Source organism: Electrona antarctica, assembly GCF_951216825.1.
Source record: "Electrona antarctica genome assembly, chromosome: 19".
NCBI classification, from domain to species: Eukaryota; Metazoa; Chordata; class Actinopteri; order Myctophiformes; family Myctophidae; genus Electrona; species Electrona antarctica.
In genome coordinates, this window is record NC_136800.1 from 35515170 (window position 1) to 35535251 (window position 20082).

General features: G+C 41.6%; 1 protein-coding gene across 4 annotated transcripts; it reads left to right on the top strand.

The window, feature by feature from the left end:
* Positions 1-1368: 1368 nt before the first annotated feature.
* On the top strand, positions 1369-16101 carry ap1m1 (adaptor related protein complex 1 subunit mu 1). 4 transcript variants are annotated; one of them, XM_079530054.1, is made up of 13 exons: positions 1369-1574; positions 3254-3410; positions 3590-3657; positions 3773-3903; positions 4348-4495; positions 6770-6896; positions 7398-7540; positions 7959-8030; positions 8537-8695; positions 10005-10130; positions 14355-14430; positions 15081-15121; positions 15164-16101. In XM_079530054.1, exons 1-12 carry the CDS (start codon positions 1533-1535, stop codon positions 15101-15103), a joined length of 1272 nt encoding a protein of 423 aa, XP_079386180.1. In that variant the 5' UTR covers positions 1369-1532; the 3' UTR covers positions 15104-15121; positions 15164-16101. The 4 variants fall into 4 exon arrangements, with proteins under 4 accessions (XP_079386180.1, XP_079386181.1, XP_079386179.1 ...); XM_079530053.1 differs by having other exon boundaries at positions 1370-1574; positions 15081-15133; positions 15178-16101; XM_079530055.1 differs by lacking the exon at positions 15081-15121 and having other exon boundaries at positions 14355-14453; positions 15148-16101.
* Positions 16102-20082: the final 3981 nt, after the last annotated feature.

Below are 20082 nucleotides of genomic sequence, written 5' to 3' on the forward strand. Positions count from 1 at the left end.
GAATGTCCACAGCCCTCGTCTGAGACACAGACAGAGTAGACAAAAATGGTGTGTTATAATGCACCTTATAGTGAAGATATGAAGATAGGTTGAAATTGTGTGACTTAATTCGTCCGTTAAGTAGATAACATGGACACAGTTACGCTACTGTGTGTATTGCATAGTTCTGTCCCGCATCTTCCTTTTCTTCTTTTTTTCCCCTTTCTTTTATTGTTTTTATTATTATTCGCTGTGTGACTATGGTGCAGGAGCCGGGGGAGGGGCAGTGGAGCAGGTTTGGCAGAGGCTTGTGTTGTGATGGGAGGAGGAGGGGGGATGTCTGTGTGAACAATTTATTATGCCTTTGCAAGATCGACAACTCAGAAGCAATAAGTGTCACAAGTTCACAAGTGTATGAAACTATGTGAAGTTGTGAACAAACTATATGTAAAATGTATCAAAACACACCCATCTGATATCCCATATTTGTCAAAGCAAAACATAGAATCCATTTAAACTGTATATCCAGGTGAATATGATGATTTGATGCTTTAATCCTTTGTGTTTAGTTAATTAATACATTTTTATTTATTTAGGCCTATTTATTTTGATCCACAACTGTCTTTGCACATAGCACCGCCACCACAGGTGTTAGAAAGGTGTGAGCTAGTCATTAAAATGATTCTTTGACCATCCAAAAATAAACATTTGACGTCAAAGGCATTCCTGTCAGTGGATTCGTGGAAGAACGTGTTATATAACATTGGAAGAATGGCATCCAAAATGGCTTATGTCATAATGCTTGTAACAACGACAACAACAAAACAGGAATAATGATTGTGATTATTATAGCTATTATTATAGTTGTTATTATTATTATTATTATTATTATTATTATTATCATAAACAACAAGGGTGTCCTTAAAAAATCTCTTTCACCTCTCTTTCATCTCTTTGGTGAATAAGAGCCTTATAGGCTAATCATAATAATAATGGATTGCATTTTTATATGCACTACATGCTTACTCAAAGCGCTTACAATGGTCCATTCATTCATACATTGGGAGGTGAAGCGGCGAACAGTCGATGCCCGAGCCCTTTCCTATTTCCTAGTCCTATTCACTTACTCCCTCTAGTGCCAACATGAACACACACACACACGCACACACACACGCACGCACGCACACACACACACACACACACACACACACACACACACACACACACACACACACACGCACACGCACACGCGCACACACACGCACGCACGCACACAGCTCAATGATATAAGTTTAGTATTTTTAGGAATTTTTTATATTAGAAATGAATGAAACGTTTATTCTCCCCTCCTATCCACCAGAGGGCACTGAAACAGAGGGTGACAGTGGGTGGCTGCCAAAATAGGGGAAGGATCCCTTTTTCTTCTCATTTCAGTATTATGATTCATGCAGGTTGTGTGAATTTAGCCTCAGACGTCATCCATAAAGCCTGATAATAAATACATAAAAACCAACTTGTATATGCAACCGCTATAGCGGTATACTTAGTTCAAGATGTCTGCAAGCGCCGTGTATGTCTTGGATTTAAAAGGAAAGGTAAGATAACCGGACCGACTCTACGTAGCTATAAATGTGCTAGCTAGGCTAACAGTAGCTATAGCTCGGTGGCATTCCTCACTGACAGCTTGATGTGGCGCTGGCCCAAGCCTTTGAAGTCACCGGAACGGTAGCTCTTTGGGGTAACTGTTAGGTTTCTGGCTTATACCGCCAGGCAACAAAAGGGCTACATTAAACAGTCATTGTGGCTAAACCAACTTGACATAATAACTATCATCAATAACACTTGACAAACAGGTGTCAGTCACCATAAGGGTCCTGAGGAGGGTGGCACTTTGCAGCCAGCCAGGACCACCCAAAGTAACGGATGGCATTACCAACGTCATCATTATTAGTCCCATCTGTAACCTCACCCGACGAGCTACATCGATGGGTGAGGTCACAGAAGATGAGCGGCTATAACGTCATTATAGCACCCTTGATGAATTGAATACACAGGACCACAATGGAAACAAGGGCTTTTGTGTTATCCTTTTAGCTAGCCGCAATTTGCAACACTAGATGTTTTAATGGGTTGAATCTAGAGTTCCAACACCAGCCACTGACAGCCCATACATCCAAACAGAAAAATCTGATTGTATTTGATTGATTGATTGAAATATGTATTAACAGTTTGCAGAATTACAGTACATTTCAAGCACAACTCAATACAAAGACTGTTAACTGTGAGTGGACGACCCAATAAAGCATTACACTTGTTTACAAGATGGTCCACCTTGTTCGAATCATCAAAACATTTAGAGACGTACAAATAGACACTTCTATATAGCAAAAAAAAGAGAACAGAAATTCATCATAAAGGAGGTAAAAAGGGAAAAGAAACATATACAGTGAGGGGAAAAAGAGGTGGGTGGGGGGTATTAAACTATGTTAAACTCACCAACATTGCAGATGTATGAAAATGGAGTTTGGAAGCGCTTGTCAAATCATTCAAAGGCCCTGCAATACCACCTGTTTTGAAATTACACATAATGCAGGAGGAAGCATGAGGTTGCATTATTGAAAATGAGCACTTCCAAACTCCAACAGAAAATAATAACCTTCACCAAATTTCTTTAAAATAGCTCTAACATGTCTACGGTGGATTTTTATGAAACAAACGATTTAAAGATAGATGAAAATGTAAGCTTTTCGTACAGCTGGAGTTTAACGTTGTCCGATGGACTTTTCTGTTTGCATGTATGGGCTGTCAATTAGAGGTGCTCCGATCGATTGGCCACCCACTCCAAATGACTCGATCAGTGATCGGCAATGTATTTACCCGCGTGGTAGTGGCATAAAAGTCAATCAGATATATATAGTTTAATATCTTTTGCATCTTTATGACAGGCCTAATATTCTCCCCACACACACACAACATATAATTTTGGAAATATTCATATTTTCCCCTTACGCACAGGATCGGTATACTATAGGTATCGGCCGATGGTGAGAAAAACGATCGGTAATCAGGACCGGTCCCAAAATACCTGATCGGAGCACCTCTACTGTCAATGGGCTGGTGTTGTAACTCTAGATTCAACCCATTTAAAATGATCTAGTGTAGCAAATTGCGGCTACCATTTACCATAATTGTACCACTGTACTATTTGCAAACTGTGAATAAAGTATTCAATCGATCCACTAATAGGATGCCACTATGATCATGTTCGTTTCAGGTCTTGGTGTGCCGCAACTACAGAGGAGATGTGGACATGTCAGAGATTGAACACTTCATGACCCTTCTGATGGACAGAGAGGAGGAGGGAGCCCTGTCTCCCATCCTGGCCCATGGAGGAGTCCGATTCATGTGGATCAAACACAACAACCTCTACTGTATCCTTAATACGCTCTCTAGTCTCTACGTCTTAGTGCAAATTAGTCAACTGGTTGAAGATAAGCCCTTGACTACATATTTTACTCACTGCACTGTGCAGAACCTTGGTGTAAATTAGGAGCATGACCATATTTGTTGTCTAAACCAGGCCTGTTTTTCTTAACAATTGTGCCCTCAGTGGTCGCAACATCCAAGAAAAATGCTAGCGTCTCCCTGGTGTTTTCTTTTTTGTACAAAATTATCCAGGTATGACTTAAGTTCTTTAACTTGCAGTTTGACTGCAGGTTTATCCCGTATACATTTCATTCTATGACAGTAGTCATGTATTGAGGTTTGTAAAGGTGTTTTTTTTAATTCTCAGGTTTTCTCTGAGTATTTCAAGGAGCTGGAAGAGGAAAGCATCAGAGATAACTTTGTTATTATATATGAGCTGATGGACGAGCTGATGGACTTTGGATACCCCCAGACCACCGACAGCAAGATCCTCCAAGAGTGGGTATCCTATCCTCTCAGCCACATTGATGTCAGTCACACTGACACATGTCATATATGCCCTAAAAACGTCTCCTTCCTTAGTCCATATTACTGCCATACCTGATACTTGGGCATGTCAATGATGTCATAAGGGGGGCTTAAGTGTTATTACCTGATCTGTCAGTACTGAGTTATAGACATCTCTATCATTTATGTATATTTTACAACGTCAGGAACGACAAACTTGGATCTTTCTCCCTCGTCTTGCACGGCTGACCTTTTGATCAGAGGATTGTCGTTTTAAGCAGACAAGCTTAGGCATTCTCAGTGTTCTCCAATTGTAGCCACAAGTCACAGGTCCTCCCTTGGTAATCACACAGAGCTCTGTCCTCTCTTTGATGTTTTCCTTTTAGTTCTTCTTTCGTTTGCTTCTGACGTTTGTTTTCTTATGTTGTCTCCCAGATACATTACCCAGGAGGGACACAAGCTGGACACAGGTGCCCCACGTCCCCCTGCCACAGTCACCAATGCTGTGTCCTGGAGATCGGAGGGTATCAAGTACAGGAAGAATGAGGTCTTCCTGGACGTCATAGAGTCGGTCAACCTCCTGGTAGGAACTAATGCTTTTAGAAGCCGTCGGCGGCGCGTATATTCTTTCTACGTCCGAGCATAGACATGGTAACGCCCCGCCTGCCTCTGATTGGCCTACCGACACAGCCGGTGTCGCCGAGGTGGAAGATACATGCTGGATAGTCTGCTGCGCGAGGTTACTCCGTGTTGGGGGAAATAAATAAATAATACAAGTCAAGTACGATATATAATAGCTACAAGAGCAAGACAGCTTGGCATGCGCGACAGCAACTTTTATTTTTGTAGAAGAGGTAAACTAATATTGTTTATGCCGTTGGCCTGTTTATTTGTATACATGTGTGAACTTTAAACATTATTGTACTGTAAAAAAAAAAAAAAAAAAAAAGTATCTTTTCCCTTGATCTTTATTAGTATAATAGTATTAGTTTAGTGTTAGTTTAGATTAATACACGATAATCAACAAACACTTTAATTTAGAACACAGCCAAATCAAATCATAGTACATAGGCCTACGTGTTCAATCAATTACTCAATCAAAGCAAACGGCACAAACAATATTAGTTTGCCTCTTCTACAAAAATTAAAGTTACAAATTACTGTCGCGTGTTGCCATTCTCTTGTACTTGTATTATTTCCCACCACGGAGTAGCCTTGCATCTCGGCGGACAGGCAAGACGGGCAGTGTCGTTAGGCCAATCAGAGGCAGGCGGGGCGTTACCATGTCTATGCTCGGATGTAGAAAGAATATACGCGTCGGCGGCTGGAGGCATAATGGTTGAGGTGTTGTAAACTTTGTGTGTGTGTGTGTGTGTGTGCGTCTGCCTGTGCACGTGTGCGTGCGTGTGTCACACCACAGGGGACATGCTCAGCTCAACTTCAGACGGATGCTTTCCTCAAAGCCCCTGAAGTTGCTGACACTGTGTTTCACAATAGGCTTGTTGCAGTTGGCAGTCTTTACTGGTGGCAAGGTTATAATGCTGTAATTTTCTCCACATCAGTCCTAACGTACATGCTTTAAAAAAACAACAATGCACAACGTTGTAAATATGGGTGCCATTTAAAACCAGGAGAAAAAGGGAAATGTGTGCTGTGGATACTGGATATTTAACACTTTCTTTGCCCAGGAATATTCAGAATAAAGGCGCAGATTTTACTCTGAAAAGACCTGCCTTCCATTACTCCCCAAAACAGGGAGACATAATCTTCCATTATTACGTCACACTAAACTCACATCTAAACTCTCTCTAGAAGCGTGTTAACAGAATTTAACTTTAGACATGTGAGAGAAATAAAGGTTATGCAATCTGGTTATGGGTGAAATGTTGATGTTATTATGACATCAACTTTATTCTTGGGGGTCTCTCACATTTGCATGTGTGCCAGCAAAGCATGGCTGCTCTCGTTTGCAGTTAATGTCTTTGCGCCAGAAAATGCATTGTATGTATTTTCTTTAAAACATCCCATACATGCAGAGGGAATATTATTATGCTCTTGTACTTTTGCTGACATTTCAACGTCCAATTTCAGTAATGACAGCTTCAGCTGAAAGTAATTAGGAAAAAGTTTATTTTTCAGGTTAGCAGACATAACTAGATGAAATGAAATGAAATTAAATCTATATTTACCCAGGGTATCTGGGCTAAGCTCAAGAACTTGTTTCCAGCCAGGCCCTGCTCATAGAACACATTTCATCGTAGTGGTTCAATGCCTTGTTCAAGGGCACTTCAGCGGTGGTAATTTTAACGTGTCGGACGGCTGATTCGAACTGGGAACCTTCCGGTATCAAGACCGCGCCGCTATCCGTTCGGCCACCGCTGCCACGATCAACAGATGTACACCGCATGTAACATTGGGGCTTACGTGTCGTTAGTGTAGAGATTTGAAGAATTAAGCTTCAGAGAGCTCTCTTTGAAGCTAAGGTCTGGAGTTCAATGCCAGTCACTGTACTCACATGGCATGCTATTCTTTTATAGGGCTTATGTTCTTGAGTAGTAACAATGCTGTACCATGGTCATAAAACAAGTTAAGACCCACACTGTCGCACTTTTCTCAAAGCTATGTAGCACGCTACTATGTTGGGTAAAATCCTTTAGCTTTCTTAAGAAGAAAAGATGCTGTTGAGCTTTCTTGATAGAGTTGTAGTTGTTAAACCAAATCATCAGAAAGCCTGATATCTCGAAAGTGAAAACTACACAGTAGTTTTCAACTCAGTCTCCATATGGTGAAAATAAGCTAAAATCTCTTTAGTGTGTTTATTAAAATATTGTCATTTCTCTCTTTCTTTCTTCCACAGGTTAGTGCCAACGGTAATGTTCTACGTAGTGAGATTGTTGGCTCCATCAAGATGCGAGTCTTCCTCTCTGGGATGCCAGAGTTGCGCTTGGGGCTCAATGACAAGGTTCTGTTTGAAAACACTGGACGTGAGTTGAACTACACTCATAACAGACCTGGATCAAACAGTGCTGGCAACAATGGTGTCTGTTTTTAATCTACCCAGAAGTACCACATTGGTACAATGCCTATATATGGGCGTAGCGGTCAGATCGGTGGTTCTGGACAACAGACAGTGCCTATAACTCACTTTCAAAACAACATGAAAGAGAGAAACGTTGGCAGGGAATCATAATTTTTATGTTTATTTAATTTGAAAAGCCTCTGAGCTTTCAAATGAATCTTTGACAACTGCCAAGTAGTAAAAGAACATTTAAAAAAATCATACAGTGTATGCTGAGTTTAGCCACAGATAACTTCAGAACTGTACAACGATATTAGACTTCATAGCCAGGGTATATGGCTATTATACCTTACCACACCTATCAACTGCTGGGTGATTTTACCAACTGATTTGATCCAGGTTCCAATTTGTAGTAGCCAACATAATGCAAATACAATACACTTCTACTAAATGATCTGTTCTTCAGGAGGGAAGAGTAAATCTGTGGAGTTGGAGGATGTCAAATTCCACCAGTGTGTTCGCCTGTCTCGCTTTGAAAATGACCGCACCATTTCCTTCATTCCACCCGATGGAGAGTTTGAGCTCATGTCTTACCGCCTCAACACACATGTGAGTTGCATTGTTGTTATTATTACTGTGTGTTTGTTGGCAAAGTGTAGTTGAATTCTTATCTTTAACATGGAGAACAAGAGCCAAAACAAATGAATGGTTGTGGACCATGTCCTGTATTCAGACATTATTTACAAATGTAAGCTTTTGTCAGGTTGGTAAATATGTTGAAGTTAAAAAAAAAGTAGTACAAGGGGACCATGAAAGGTTTTGTGCAGGCCAGGACTGTATATTTATATTTAAGGCCATGCTGTGGCTGTCATGGCTGTGCAAAGTAATGTACACGTTTCGTTAATTGGTTGTAGTAGAATCTATAAGCCACTAGGGGGTGACATTGTAACATGTTACATTGTACACTGACATCTGTTCAATATGACAACACTGATATGCTGAGTTGAATATGTCTGTTCTGTCTCAGGTGAAACCATTGATCTGGATTGAGTCTGTTATTGAGAAGCACTCCCACAGTCGAATCGAATACATGATCAAGGTTTGTCACTGTTGGCTGCCATATATAATTTACAATAGTTGTATTTTCAATATAATCACAAGAGACGTCATCCCGTCATCCCCTATTAAGATATTGTGCTGGATGTTTATATACTGGATGTTTGTAGCCAAAGGAAATGGACTCAAATACTTTCCTGTGATTCCAAAAAATATCCTTACTCTTTCTATTGTCCAATGAGGTTTAACCCATTTTGGGCGGGAACCCCTTTTGGTGTTAGCATTATGTTATGCTTTAGCTATTGAAAAATATTTTTGAAAAATCGAAGAACCACTGACATAGAAACATAGCTTTTTCAGAAACTGTCAGGATGTAGAAGACATTTTTAGAATCTGATCTCAGGTCAAAATGGGTTAACAACTACAAGCAGGTTAAACATCTCCTTGGAATTATATGCAAATATTATTTGATCCAGGTCTCTTTGTAACGCACTGTAACGGTGGCACCATTATTTCAAACTTGATCTGCTTGTTTCCTCTCTCTCTCAGGCCAAAAGTCAATTCAAAAGGCGTTCCACAGCCAACAATGTAGAGATCCACATTCCTGTGCCAACAGACGCAGACTCGCCCAAGTTTAAGACCACAGTGGGCAGCGTGAAGTGGGTGCCCGAGAACAGCGAGATCGTCTGGTCCATCAAGTCCTTCCCTGTGAGTACGAGTATTAATGACTCATGAGATATGAGGATCATATGAGGCGGTTGTGAACTCACTGAACTGTAGGTGCTTTATGCTCTGCTGTTAGATACCGTGAGATCATGATCACGTTTGTAAAGCTACACAAAGTGTAATTCTGTGTGTGTGTGTGTGTGTGTGTGTGTGTGACTGTGTGTGTGTGTGTGCGCGCGCGTGTGCACGTGCGTGTGTGTGTGTGTGTGTGTGTGTGTGTGTGTGTGTGTGTGATATGTAAGCAAACCTGGTTTCTCAATTAGGACGGTAAGGCCTTGGAAGTTTAACACTTTTTCTGCCCCGGAATCTTTCAAAATAAAGGCGCTAGAGTGCCCAGCAGATGAGGCAGATTTTACTCTGAAAAGTCCAGGCTTCCATTTTCCGCCAAAACCCGTGAGGAATAATGTTCCATTACTACCTCGCGCTAATAAGTCTGATCTCTCTTTAATATTCCAAAACGAGATGCTTGGTTAAGTCAGAAATTAGGACAGAACATCGGCATTCTGATCAAAACCATGGACAGCGCCGTAGATTTAGAGAGAATAGCAAGTTTTGTCGGCCCGTCAACAGGGAAGTGAATGGCTGCGGGCATGCACAAAACATGTCCGGGAGCGCTGAGCAAGTTGTTGCCTAGCAACGGCCGCTGTCAAAAAATGGATTTTAGCGATCAGGTTTTATAATAAACTGGTGGGTCCAACTGAACAACCAATATGTCAATTTGAAGCTATGATTCCCTGCTTTCAAATGACATGAAAAAACGAAAAAAAGGAGGAAGGTCTGAGGAAGAGCCACGCGATTCAAAACTGATTGTTTTTTCAGTGTCTTACAACAGTGTCACGCTCATCAGATCTTGATCAGATCTTGATCTGATGAGCTTATTGATGCATCAATATTGATAAGGCTGAAGACAGAGGAGGCTAGATGACCAGCTTGACGTTATGGACTTAATTTAGTTTGACATTGTGTTGTAATCCAAGTAAGGCTTTGCTGCCTCTTCTAGATATTCCTTGTCACTGTCAGCTCCTAGTACCCATCCATCCACCCTAGAATTAGGTCCCCTCTGTTGTGTTTCTTCTCTGGGTTTCCGCTTTCGCCTTTTCCTCAGTCAATTGAGGGTCTAAGGACAGGGGAATTTGTGTTTTTTTGCTACAAATTTGAGGGACTGTGAAGCCCTGTCTTTCATGGTGATTGTTTAAAAATAAACTTGACCTAACTGACTCTGAGCAATGAGCATCTCTCTCTGGTGACTTCCCTGATATAAAATAAAAAGTGTTTGTGTGACTCTTAACAGGGTGGAAAGGAGTATTTGATGCGTGCTCACTTCGGCCTGCCCAGTGTTGAAGCAGAGGACAAGGAGGGGAAGCCGCCAATCAGTGTCAAGTTTGAAATCCCTTACTTCACCACTTCAGGCATTCAGGTGTGTTTCACTCTCTCTCTTTCTTGTTCTTTATCCCTCTCTTGCTCTTTCTTTCTGTCTCTCTCTGTCGCTCTTTCTCTCTCATACACACGCACAAACATGCATACTCAAACCTGGCTTCAGGATTGTGTGAAAATGTATTTCACAAGTAGTTGATGAACTGGTCAACAATTAAAGTATGCATATGACTCAATTTAAACCACATACCAAGGAGCAGGACTAAATTTCACAACATAAAATTAAGGGTTATGTTTTGTATTCATTAATTGGAGTGAGGAAAGTAAGTCCATGACAGGGGGTGTGTCCATGCTTTCATAATGTGTCATACACAATAAAAGAAAAGTAATCTCTGTGCGTTTTTAGCAACTATGTAATTACATTTGTCAATTAACCAGTTATGTCACCAGTTACAGTACAGGTATGAAGGTGGCACTAACGTCAGTTGTGGGGTTGCACCTTTTGCCCTCCCTCCTAAGTTTCTCCTACCTTTAAATTTGTGCTGCAGCTTAGAATTTCAGCTCTTTACGTTGGTGAGGTTGTTGTCCAAAGGGGGCAGTAGAGGTGTAATGTTAACAGCATCCCTGTGGCAACTCATTTACACATATCTTGAAAAAAGAGTAAGAAACATCACTGGACGATAAATACTGTATACACATTTTCTTTGAAGGAATGCACTATGCAAGCCAGAGGAGAACTGCTCAGTGTAATTTTTTAATCCCAGTGACAGTATCTCATTTTATCTCATGATTTCGGCGTTCCAGCAGTGCCATCTCTGGACATTATCACTTCATTTTGAATGGTTGAGGAAAATAAACATAAGTTTATTTCGTCTCACTTGAGTACATGTAATGGGAAGAAAGTTGACCACCACCACCACCACCTTAGGACAAAGAGACAAAATATTGTTTTCTCACTTATGTAGCACATCAGTGGTACAGTAATAGTACAGTACTGTAATAGTACCTGCTTCTGGGTTGTCTCTCTCAAAGTTCACAGATACTGTATCTGAATATACACCCAAAAAGGTCAAATATATTACAAGTGAAAATACTTCGGAAATTGATGGTGATTTTCACTGGTTCATTTCTATAATTGTACCTCTTATTTTACATTATTCATGGCCCATTTACCATTGCATGGCTTTGTTATCATGATCAGAAATCCACCTTAACGGGAGATCATACGAGGCACTGCTGGCTTACTCAGTGCTAGTGGGTTGATAAGCAACATCTGTGAATTTACAGCAATTAAGTTCAACCTCATGTACTACCCTCTGAGAATTAATTTAAATGCTACTTATCTGGGAGGTGGCTCACAGTTATTACTCAAAGGGGAGGCAAGGAAGCAATTTTGATAGATAAATTGATTGATTTAATTTAATTATTACGGTGAGTTTGCAGGGACAACTTATAGCTTAGATCGAAAACTATGACAAAATCAGCACTGAATCTTTTCCTCATATTTTAGCGGGCAACATGTCAAATGATCGACTATAAAAGATTTCACATCGGTACACTTTCACTCTACAGCATACACACATGCTGTCATGAATTCTATAATAAACCATTAGTAACGGTTACGTTTTGGATGTCATTAGAAAATGTAGGCAGTCATATTTTCCACAAACAAAATATTATTAGGTTGTATGGACATTATGCAGCCCACTCGGAAGCAAACCCAAAGCTAATTAAAATGTATGTAATTGAGGTGAGGTTTTGGCAGTATAAGAATGTTTGTAATTTTCTGAGGTAATTGGACAGCTGAAAGAAATGATGCCCTTTCCCTCCCTTCTTATTTTAAATGTTCCCTAGTCATTTCATGAGCAGATGTTCAGAAATAAGGAGAAAAAAAGTCACGTATGGTCTTGAGTAGTAATGATAAGGAACACCTTATCATTACTACTGATATACAAAATATAAGATTGTCATTATGCTATTGCTAAACATCATTTGTTTTGATTATTTATTTTTATATTAACTTGAAAGTTAATTACACTCGTATAACAGTAATTTTAAAATATAACGTCTCATCGACAAATCCTTCTCTTAGTTGAAGAATATCAAGGTGTGCATTAAATAAATCTTGCTTCGGGTTTTAATGGATTTTACTGAAGTTTTACTGAAGCATCCACACGTTCATCATCTGTAGCCGGACTGTCTGTCAAAAATTAAGCGAACCCATCGTTTGAGTGAGTGCCAACCGTTACAATTTCAGTTTAAACTTAAAAACACTTTTCTTGATGTTCGTTAAAACCCTTGTGTGCACTTGCGGTTTCGAAGGTCAACCGCCGAGCAGCGTATTCCCATCAAACTGCTGTTGCCGCGTCAGTGGCCTGTTCTTATTACAGGGCCCAAATAGACCTGTTCTCAGCCACTAATGCAACCAGCAACACCACTCTCTACGTGTGAGAAGACGCACTCCAGCTTAATTAGACAGATGCAAATATCAAAGCATGAGAACGTTCCTCTTAAGTCCACCACTAAATGTAGGGGTCCACGCATATGAAATGTGCATGATGCAAGTAACTCCCCCTTAGGAATCTAACTAGAAATAGACCTGAGCTACATAACCAGTCAGCTCTTGACGTTGCAAGTGCGTTGATGAGAGGAAAGCTATAGTTTATTAGTATAGTTCCCAATGCTTTTTTCCCCCCTAGGTGAAGTAGAGACCCCAAACAAGTCAACAAACTCATTGGCTGTAAGCCTGTAACGCCTACCAAGCGCTTGATATCCCCACCAGGCCACACATGTAGCCTGTACTTAGTTGGCCAGATACAACTAGCATCTTCATTTTCCCTTCGCAATTTAAAGCCATAATGATATTTTGCGGAGGACAGCTTTTGATGCCAGTTTTTGCTGACTACGGTGCCACGGTCAAGCCGGTTGCATGTTTGGCTCCCGGCTTTTGGGGAGAAGTGCTGCGCCGGCAGCCTCGGTGATCCCGCGTCTGCGTGTTTGTCGTCATGTGTCTGGTATAGGAGCGCTCTCCCTCTCTATGACCTCACTGTGTAGTGGAAGGTAATGACAAGGCGGCCAGTAGCAAGGCCTTACCAGTGGCCCGCCAACCGCTTGACCCACAAAATTCCAGCCCTGTCTGTCCTGGTTCGGCTGGGAACGGGAATTAGAATCAGGAGAGACGGAGCCATGGACCTGTCATCTCCCAGAGAGAGATGGTGTCGGTTTTGGCTGCTACCATCCTGCATGTTATGAACACAGTTGTACGTGCATGAACTTTAGAAGGATTGAGTGGATTTCAGTTTGTTCGGGTGCAAGTTTCTGCTTTGTAATTTGTCTTGCATGCCATCCAAAAATTGAAGTCTTGATTTGAAAGCATGTTGCAGTGGCAGAAAGTATATTATATTTTTTATAAACAAATTACTAAGAATTGGACTCTCACAGTTCACACTAAGAAACAAGTTGCAACAACTGCATGCAGACTGCAACAATGTATTAAATGTAAAACATTAGATTACTGCACTTAAGTGTGCATGTGCACTCTCGAGTAGATACGTGTCCAGATGAGTGTATTTGTGTACTGTATTTCTTTTGAAATGTGTGGTAACACGTATCTGATGAAACACGAGTTGTGAAAGTTGTAACTCCATTCTGCTGACATGTACTGTATATCTTTCACTCACTTCTGGTGTTTTAAAGAGTACAGTTATCTAAATGAGCTCTTCATGTGTCCCCAAAAAGCAGAGGCCAGCTCTTTTGTGGGAAGCGGCTTCCTTCTCAATATGACTCTTCACAACACTTCCTCATGTATTGCAAACACTCTCACTCTCACTTCAACTACAACCATGTGAAATCCACCTGTTATGGACTGGATTTATGTGTATTTCATGTATTAGAAAATGAATACTAATTTCTAGCAATAGCAATGTGAAATGCTTATAGAAGCAGCACTAAGCCCTATTTATACTTACTGTTGTAATGATGGTGTCGTGCAGAAATATAGCCGGTGTAAAAGCTCAACACATCACATTCTGAGCTTGTATCGTGAGCTTGTAGATCTGCTATTTTGTCTATTTCTGAAAATGTGTAAAGTGACCCAAAATAGGGACACCAGGAAGTTGTTTAGTTAGAAGAAGTTACAAAGTTGTGTAACAAATAGTTTGGCTCATTTATTACAAGCATGTAAGTTTGATGCACCTGCTGACCTACCCCCATTCAAGTCAATTCAAAGGGGCACTAATGGCTTACTGTCTTTGCTTTCCCATGACAGGTGCGTTACCTGAAGATCATTGAGAAGAGTGGTTACCAGGCCTTGCCATGGGTGCGATACATCACCCAGAATGGTGGTAGGTCTCACAGTTTTCACTAAGTCATGTGCAGAATGCCCACATGGTCAGGTATTGGGTAAGAGTTGGGCAATACAGTGCAATGCGATGGGAACCAAATCCGAACTGATGCAGTTCTATGAAAACAGGATACATTATAGAACAAACGGCAATGTGGCAATATCAGTGAAATGCAAGAACGTTTTTTTCTTTTTCTTTTTTGTTTCACTGAAGTGAACTCTGACTCCTTACTAAGATTAACCCGTTTTGGGCAGGAACCCCTTTTGGTGTTTCAAGCATTCTGTTATACTTTAGCTATTGAAAAATAGCAGATCTACAAGCTCATAGCACGCCACCGAGTGGCGCGCTATGAGCTTGTAGGTCTGCTATTTTTGAAAAATCGTAAAAATGCGGCACAAATCTTTGAATAGGTATATATTCTTTCAGAGCGAAAGTTTTTTTTATTTCGACGTCAGGCCTAAATGGATTAACCACAATTTCACATGTTGTCCTTTTGCTAATGTTGCTTGCCACTAATTGCTAAACATCCTCATCTCATTTCCTTTGTGTTCCATTCATTCTGGGTGGAAAGCATCAGCTGCCACCACTTTATTTTTTTTCTGATTTCCCTCTTTGTCCATTTGATTAAGGCTGTCCATTTCCTCCAACAGATTATCAACTCCGAACCCAGTAGCCGACCGGGGCCTCAGTCTGCAGCAGGCAGGTGGAACCCAGTAGCCGACCGGGGCCTCAGTCTGCAGCAGGCAGGTGGAACCCAGCGGGGGCCTGAGTCATGTCGCTAATGTAGCGATAGCACATTAGCGACATGGCGGCAGGTGTCAGTCCATGACACACAGCCTGTGTCAACTTTCTTTTTTGTCACATTTCTTTTAGTCATGTTGATTTTGTAATCGATGCAAATGTATGGAGGAGCCTTTGGTCAAGCAAGGCTTACAGAGATTGTAAAGTCTGATTTATACTTGCGTGCTGGAGTCGCGCACCGGAAATATTCTATCTACAAGCTCGCAACACGTTGTGAGCTTGTAGATTTGCTATTTCCGGTGCGTGACGACAGCAGCGTGCAACTAAGTATGGATTAGGTCGAATGTCAAACTACTGTGTGGCTCCATAAAACAAAGGCGGAAACAAGGAATGGTGCTGTACTGTTTACATCCAAGCAATTCAGTTCAGTGTTACACAAAGTCCTGTATGTCTCATTAGGTCAAAGGGTTGGTAAAGGAGATGGTAATTTTACGTTTTATGTCACACAGGTCAGTAATGCATTCAGCGGTTAGATTTTCCTTTTTTGTAAGTGAAAACAGTGTTTTGTCATTATTTGTTGATTATTTGTATATATTTGGTGTATGTTCATGCAATTCAATTCAGTGTTATCTGACCACTGTAATTTAACGTTGGCAACATCTGTTATAGCGCCTCTTTGAAAATGAGTCAAGACCTGTGAATAAAGTATGCCTCTGAATAAGTGCTAGGGCATTGATTTACTTCACATTTGGTCTTTTTTTTATTTCAGTTTGTCAGCTTGGTATACAGACAGCCATGTGCTTCATACAGTTTACCGTAGTATGTTGTGCAGAAAATCGAATGCCAATCCCCCTTCCTGCACCTGTTACCCTTTCTCTGTCTGTAAACATGCGCTGTTTTAAATCATTAAATATCTATTTAGAGAAAATATTTCCAACGCCTCCTTGCGTCATTTAATTTCTGATGTCATTGGAGGAACTGAATAACCACACCCATGTATAGGCACCTGTCCCACAAACCAGCGTGGAATGCTGAATGGAGGGGAATGAGTGGGTGGGTGAGAAGGGGGTGTTCCTGAACCTGGACTGTGGGTCTAGCCAGCCCTCGGTGGTTCTTTCCACTCAAATCCTGGAGGTCTTCGAAACAGTGCCGCTCTTAATACCCAGGGGTCGTGATGTCATCAGTTATTTGGCGCCAGCATTCCGTAAACGTTGCAAGAGAAGCAGGGAAGGACGTGACTCACGCTGCGGTCAACCCTCTTGCATATTCTAGCAGGCACCGTAAGATGGCCTCGGCACAGATGGGCCATTGTTCAGGTCAAAGCCAGACGGCGGTGGTCCCACATGAGGTCATGCTATAAGTTTGTCTTGTAAAAGGATTCTGATAGTTCAAGTCTTGTGAGTCACCGCGAGCAGGTGCTGAAGGCCGTAAGCTTGTCTTTTAGGTTCTGAAATGTCAAGAGGTACACGTTCTGATTCTCTGATGCTATGTGCTTTTAATGCTTGAAAGAATTTCTGACAGCTCCCGCACCGTTCACCGAAGGGATTAATATGTCAGAGCGCTGGCTCCACAAAACACCTACACATCAGTTGTGCGTCGTCCAACAAAATGTGATCGACAGGTCTCTGTTTATCACTGTAGCTGTCTAGGAGGGTCTGTTTATTTAATACCTTCATTTTATAATGGAAGTCAATGGCAGTCGAGCTCCAGATTAAGTCATACGTCATACATAGGTCTGACATCATGACTGAGATCACAGAAAGTTATGCTATATTATATTATTTCTGTTTTTCTCCGGCATTACTGCTTTATTTCTGATAGTGACAGGAAAGGCGGGAGAGATAAGGGATGACATGGGCCACCCGCACGTGGTCGTTTTGAGCAAGTGTGCCGTACTGTTAAGGCAGTCTGTAGGACACATGCTCAGAAAGAAATAATGAGGCAACACTACATATTTATAAGAGAAAGAGATTTGCCTGAATATTAATTGTTGATGAATTCTGATGACAATATGCGATAATGTCAACTTGATAGGATTACTAGCGGCCTCATAGGGTCTTTGTTCATTATGTGTGTCAGAGAGCAACACTTAACTGATTTATTTTTTAGTCATCTCAACACAAACCCTACACTCCTACTCCTACTGGTGATAGTTGGGGTATTACCACATTCCCATATCATATCATCCCCTACACACTTGGTGATTGGGGGATGATATGATATGGGAATGTGGTAATACCCCAACTATCACCAGATTAAAATCTGTCCAGTGTGGAGTTTGCATGTCCCCTAGGGTAGGCTAACCTGACTCCGCCAGATGGGGCAGCAGAGAGTACACTGGGTTCCCCCCTCCTGCTCCCATCTGGGAACTCTCAGGCAGACTTGATGCTCGGCCACAAAACGGCCTGGCCAATCAGCAGCAGCTATCCCGCCTCTAGCTGCTGCTGATTGGCCAGGCCGTTTATCTGGCGGAGTCAGGTTAAGGGTAGGCACCCTCACAAAAAACATGCAGTAATCCTGATCTCTAAACTGCCTCCCCCTGGCCATCCGGGCCACCTGATGGAGGGGAAAGGAACTGGTTGGAATAACATGTTCCTTCGACGCACTATGTCCAACCGGGGAAACTCCCCCCCCTGTCAGGTGAAAAGAAGCGCCTTGGACTCCTCATGCAGCGAAGGAAGCATGAGGTCAGTCAGTTGCTCTCCCCAGGTTGGCAGAGGAAGTGTAGCACCCAGGATTGCATTAAATAATTGACACTGGGTAATTGAAAATGGGTTGCAAAATGGTGGGATAAAAATTAAATTAAAAACAAAAATAAAATCTGTCCAGTGTTCTTAAGTGCCCTCAGTTAGTTGTCTGGGGTTAGTAAGACACCAGTAGGCTCAGGCACTGAAGTAAACTTGCACCCACAGAGATTTTTGCTTCTTGCATAAGTTAGGTTCTGGCTGCTCTGATTCAAAGTCATAAAATGTACCCACAGCACAGTCGTTGGTAGCACACTTACTGGTTGACCTGAGTTCTTCTCCTCTGGCACACGGTCCCTGTGATGTTTGGCAGAGGATGTGAACATAGTATTTGGCACGCGATGAGAAGGTCACATTCACGAAGCAAGTTTGACCCTCTGAGGTTCAGAGGAATGCCCAAAGAGATATTTCATGTCGTAAAATTGCACCCAGAGGGTCTGGTTGCAGCCTATGGCCAGTTGTGAATATCCTCTCTTATGTTCACAAACATACACTGTACAAATATACCTTATGCTCTCCTGAAGGAGACGGCGGTATCTTGGTAAAGTGCCTTTCACTGTACCTTCCTTAGTCATAAAAATGTTCTCGATTCCACTGTCGCCCGCATCAATTTAAAATGAACCGGAAGAATCTGCAATTTAGTTTTATCTTAATATATCGTATAAATAAATGCATCTTAAAAGTTTTGTCCTGTGGCATGTGGTTGTCTACACACTCACCCAAGCCAACAGTGGAAGTTGGCAGCAACAGGGACCACAGTTTTGGGAGAAAATAAAATAGACAAAGTTGCAAAAAGAAAAAAGAGAGGCATATTGTGACTGAATAGCTAAGAAGTATGAGGTCAGTCAGTTGCTCTCCCCAGGTTGACAGAGGGAATGTAGAGCCCAGGATTGCATTAGATATTTGACACTGGGTGAAAAAATGGGGTTACAAAATTGTGGGATAAAAAATTATATATAAAAATAAATAAATGAATAGCTAACTTTTTTTTTTAAACCTTGCTTGAATTAACTAGAATAAAAACGTATACGTAACTAGAATACAAACTGTACTACTCCCCCACACGTAAATTAGATTTGATCGTCACAGCACGTCACTTGGCTTCAGCTGACTTTTGCAACAGGTACATTTATGGCCAATGGAAAATAACTATGGTTACTCAACTGTGTGATGAAGCACCAGGTAACAGATACAACTCAGTATACAGCGTAGAAGTCTAGATTTCACACACAGGTGTGCCACGAGGAACCCCGTGTTTACATGGTTTCCCTAGCAACGAGGGAAACCCTCGCGTGTCACTCTAGGACTCTGCTCCCTTTGTGACGTCAAAGTGCCAATCGTTACCCTCTTTGGAGCGCCAAAGGGCCCCCGCAATCTCCACGTCAAGAATTCTTTTCACCTTCCCTTGCGAAACACACATAGTTGATGAGTCACTTGGAGATGGTAGGTGAAGAAAAGATAAGTCGCTATAGTAGACAACCACAAAATATGAGCTATACATCCTCCCACAGAAACCTGAAATAGCTGTTACGCCGGTAGAAAAACAGTGGCTGTCTTAAAGGCTTGGTGTGTGGGCCGCGTGTGGACTTCATAGCAGGGTTTTCCTTAAGTGCAGGGAAATTTCCATTCTCCAGCATAGGCATTAGGACATAAGACAATATTGGTTTAGAATACTTATAGCTGAGCATTCAATTTACCAGGCCTGCCCTTGAGAAACCTTTATTTTTGTGGAGGGGGGGGTTCTCTATATAACCTGCAAATCATTTAGCAGAGCGTGTACCATTGTGTTGAGGTGGACAAAGTACAATAAAGACTTGTACATGGCAGTAGGTCACAATAAGTGCATGAGAGCAATCACGTTGGGTCATTAAGTTGGCAGTGACACTGCACACTGAGTGTGTGCACGCAGCCACGCAGGTAAACATTTGGCACAGTTGCCATATTTACTTCCGGCGGAGAAGCAGTGTTTTGAAATGCCGTTGCCTCAGAAACGAACTCATCATCAGTAGTTCAAAGTCTAACAGCTCGGCGAGTACAGGCGTGTATGGTGGCGCACGTCACGCACGTACGTACAACACTGTTTCTTATATGAAAAGTGCTGTAGTCAACAAAAGAACTGTAATTAGAATAACATTATAGGTTATTGGATGTTCTCTGAGAAAGAACA

What these genes read in the sequence shown, in the direction of transcription:
- ap1m1 (XM_079530055.1), top strand. Translation starts at nt 1,533, where the DNA reads ATGTCTGCAAGCGCCGTGTATGTCTTGGATTTAAAAGGAAAG. An exon ending in TAGAGTCGGTCAACCTCCTG is followed by an intron (nt 4,496 to 6,769) that starts GTAGGAACTAAT and finishes TTTCTTCCACAG; the next exon opens with GTTAGTGCCAACGGTAATGT. An exon ending in TCACCACTTCAGGCATTCAG is followed by an intron (nt 10,131 to 14,354) that starts GTGTGTTTCACT and finishes TTCCCATGACAG; the next exon opens with GTGCGTTACCTGAAGATCAT.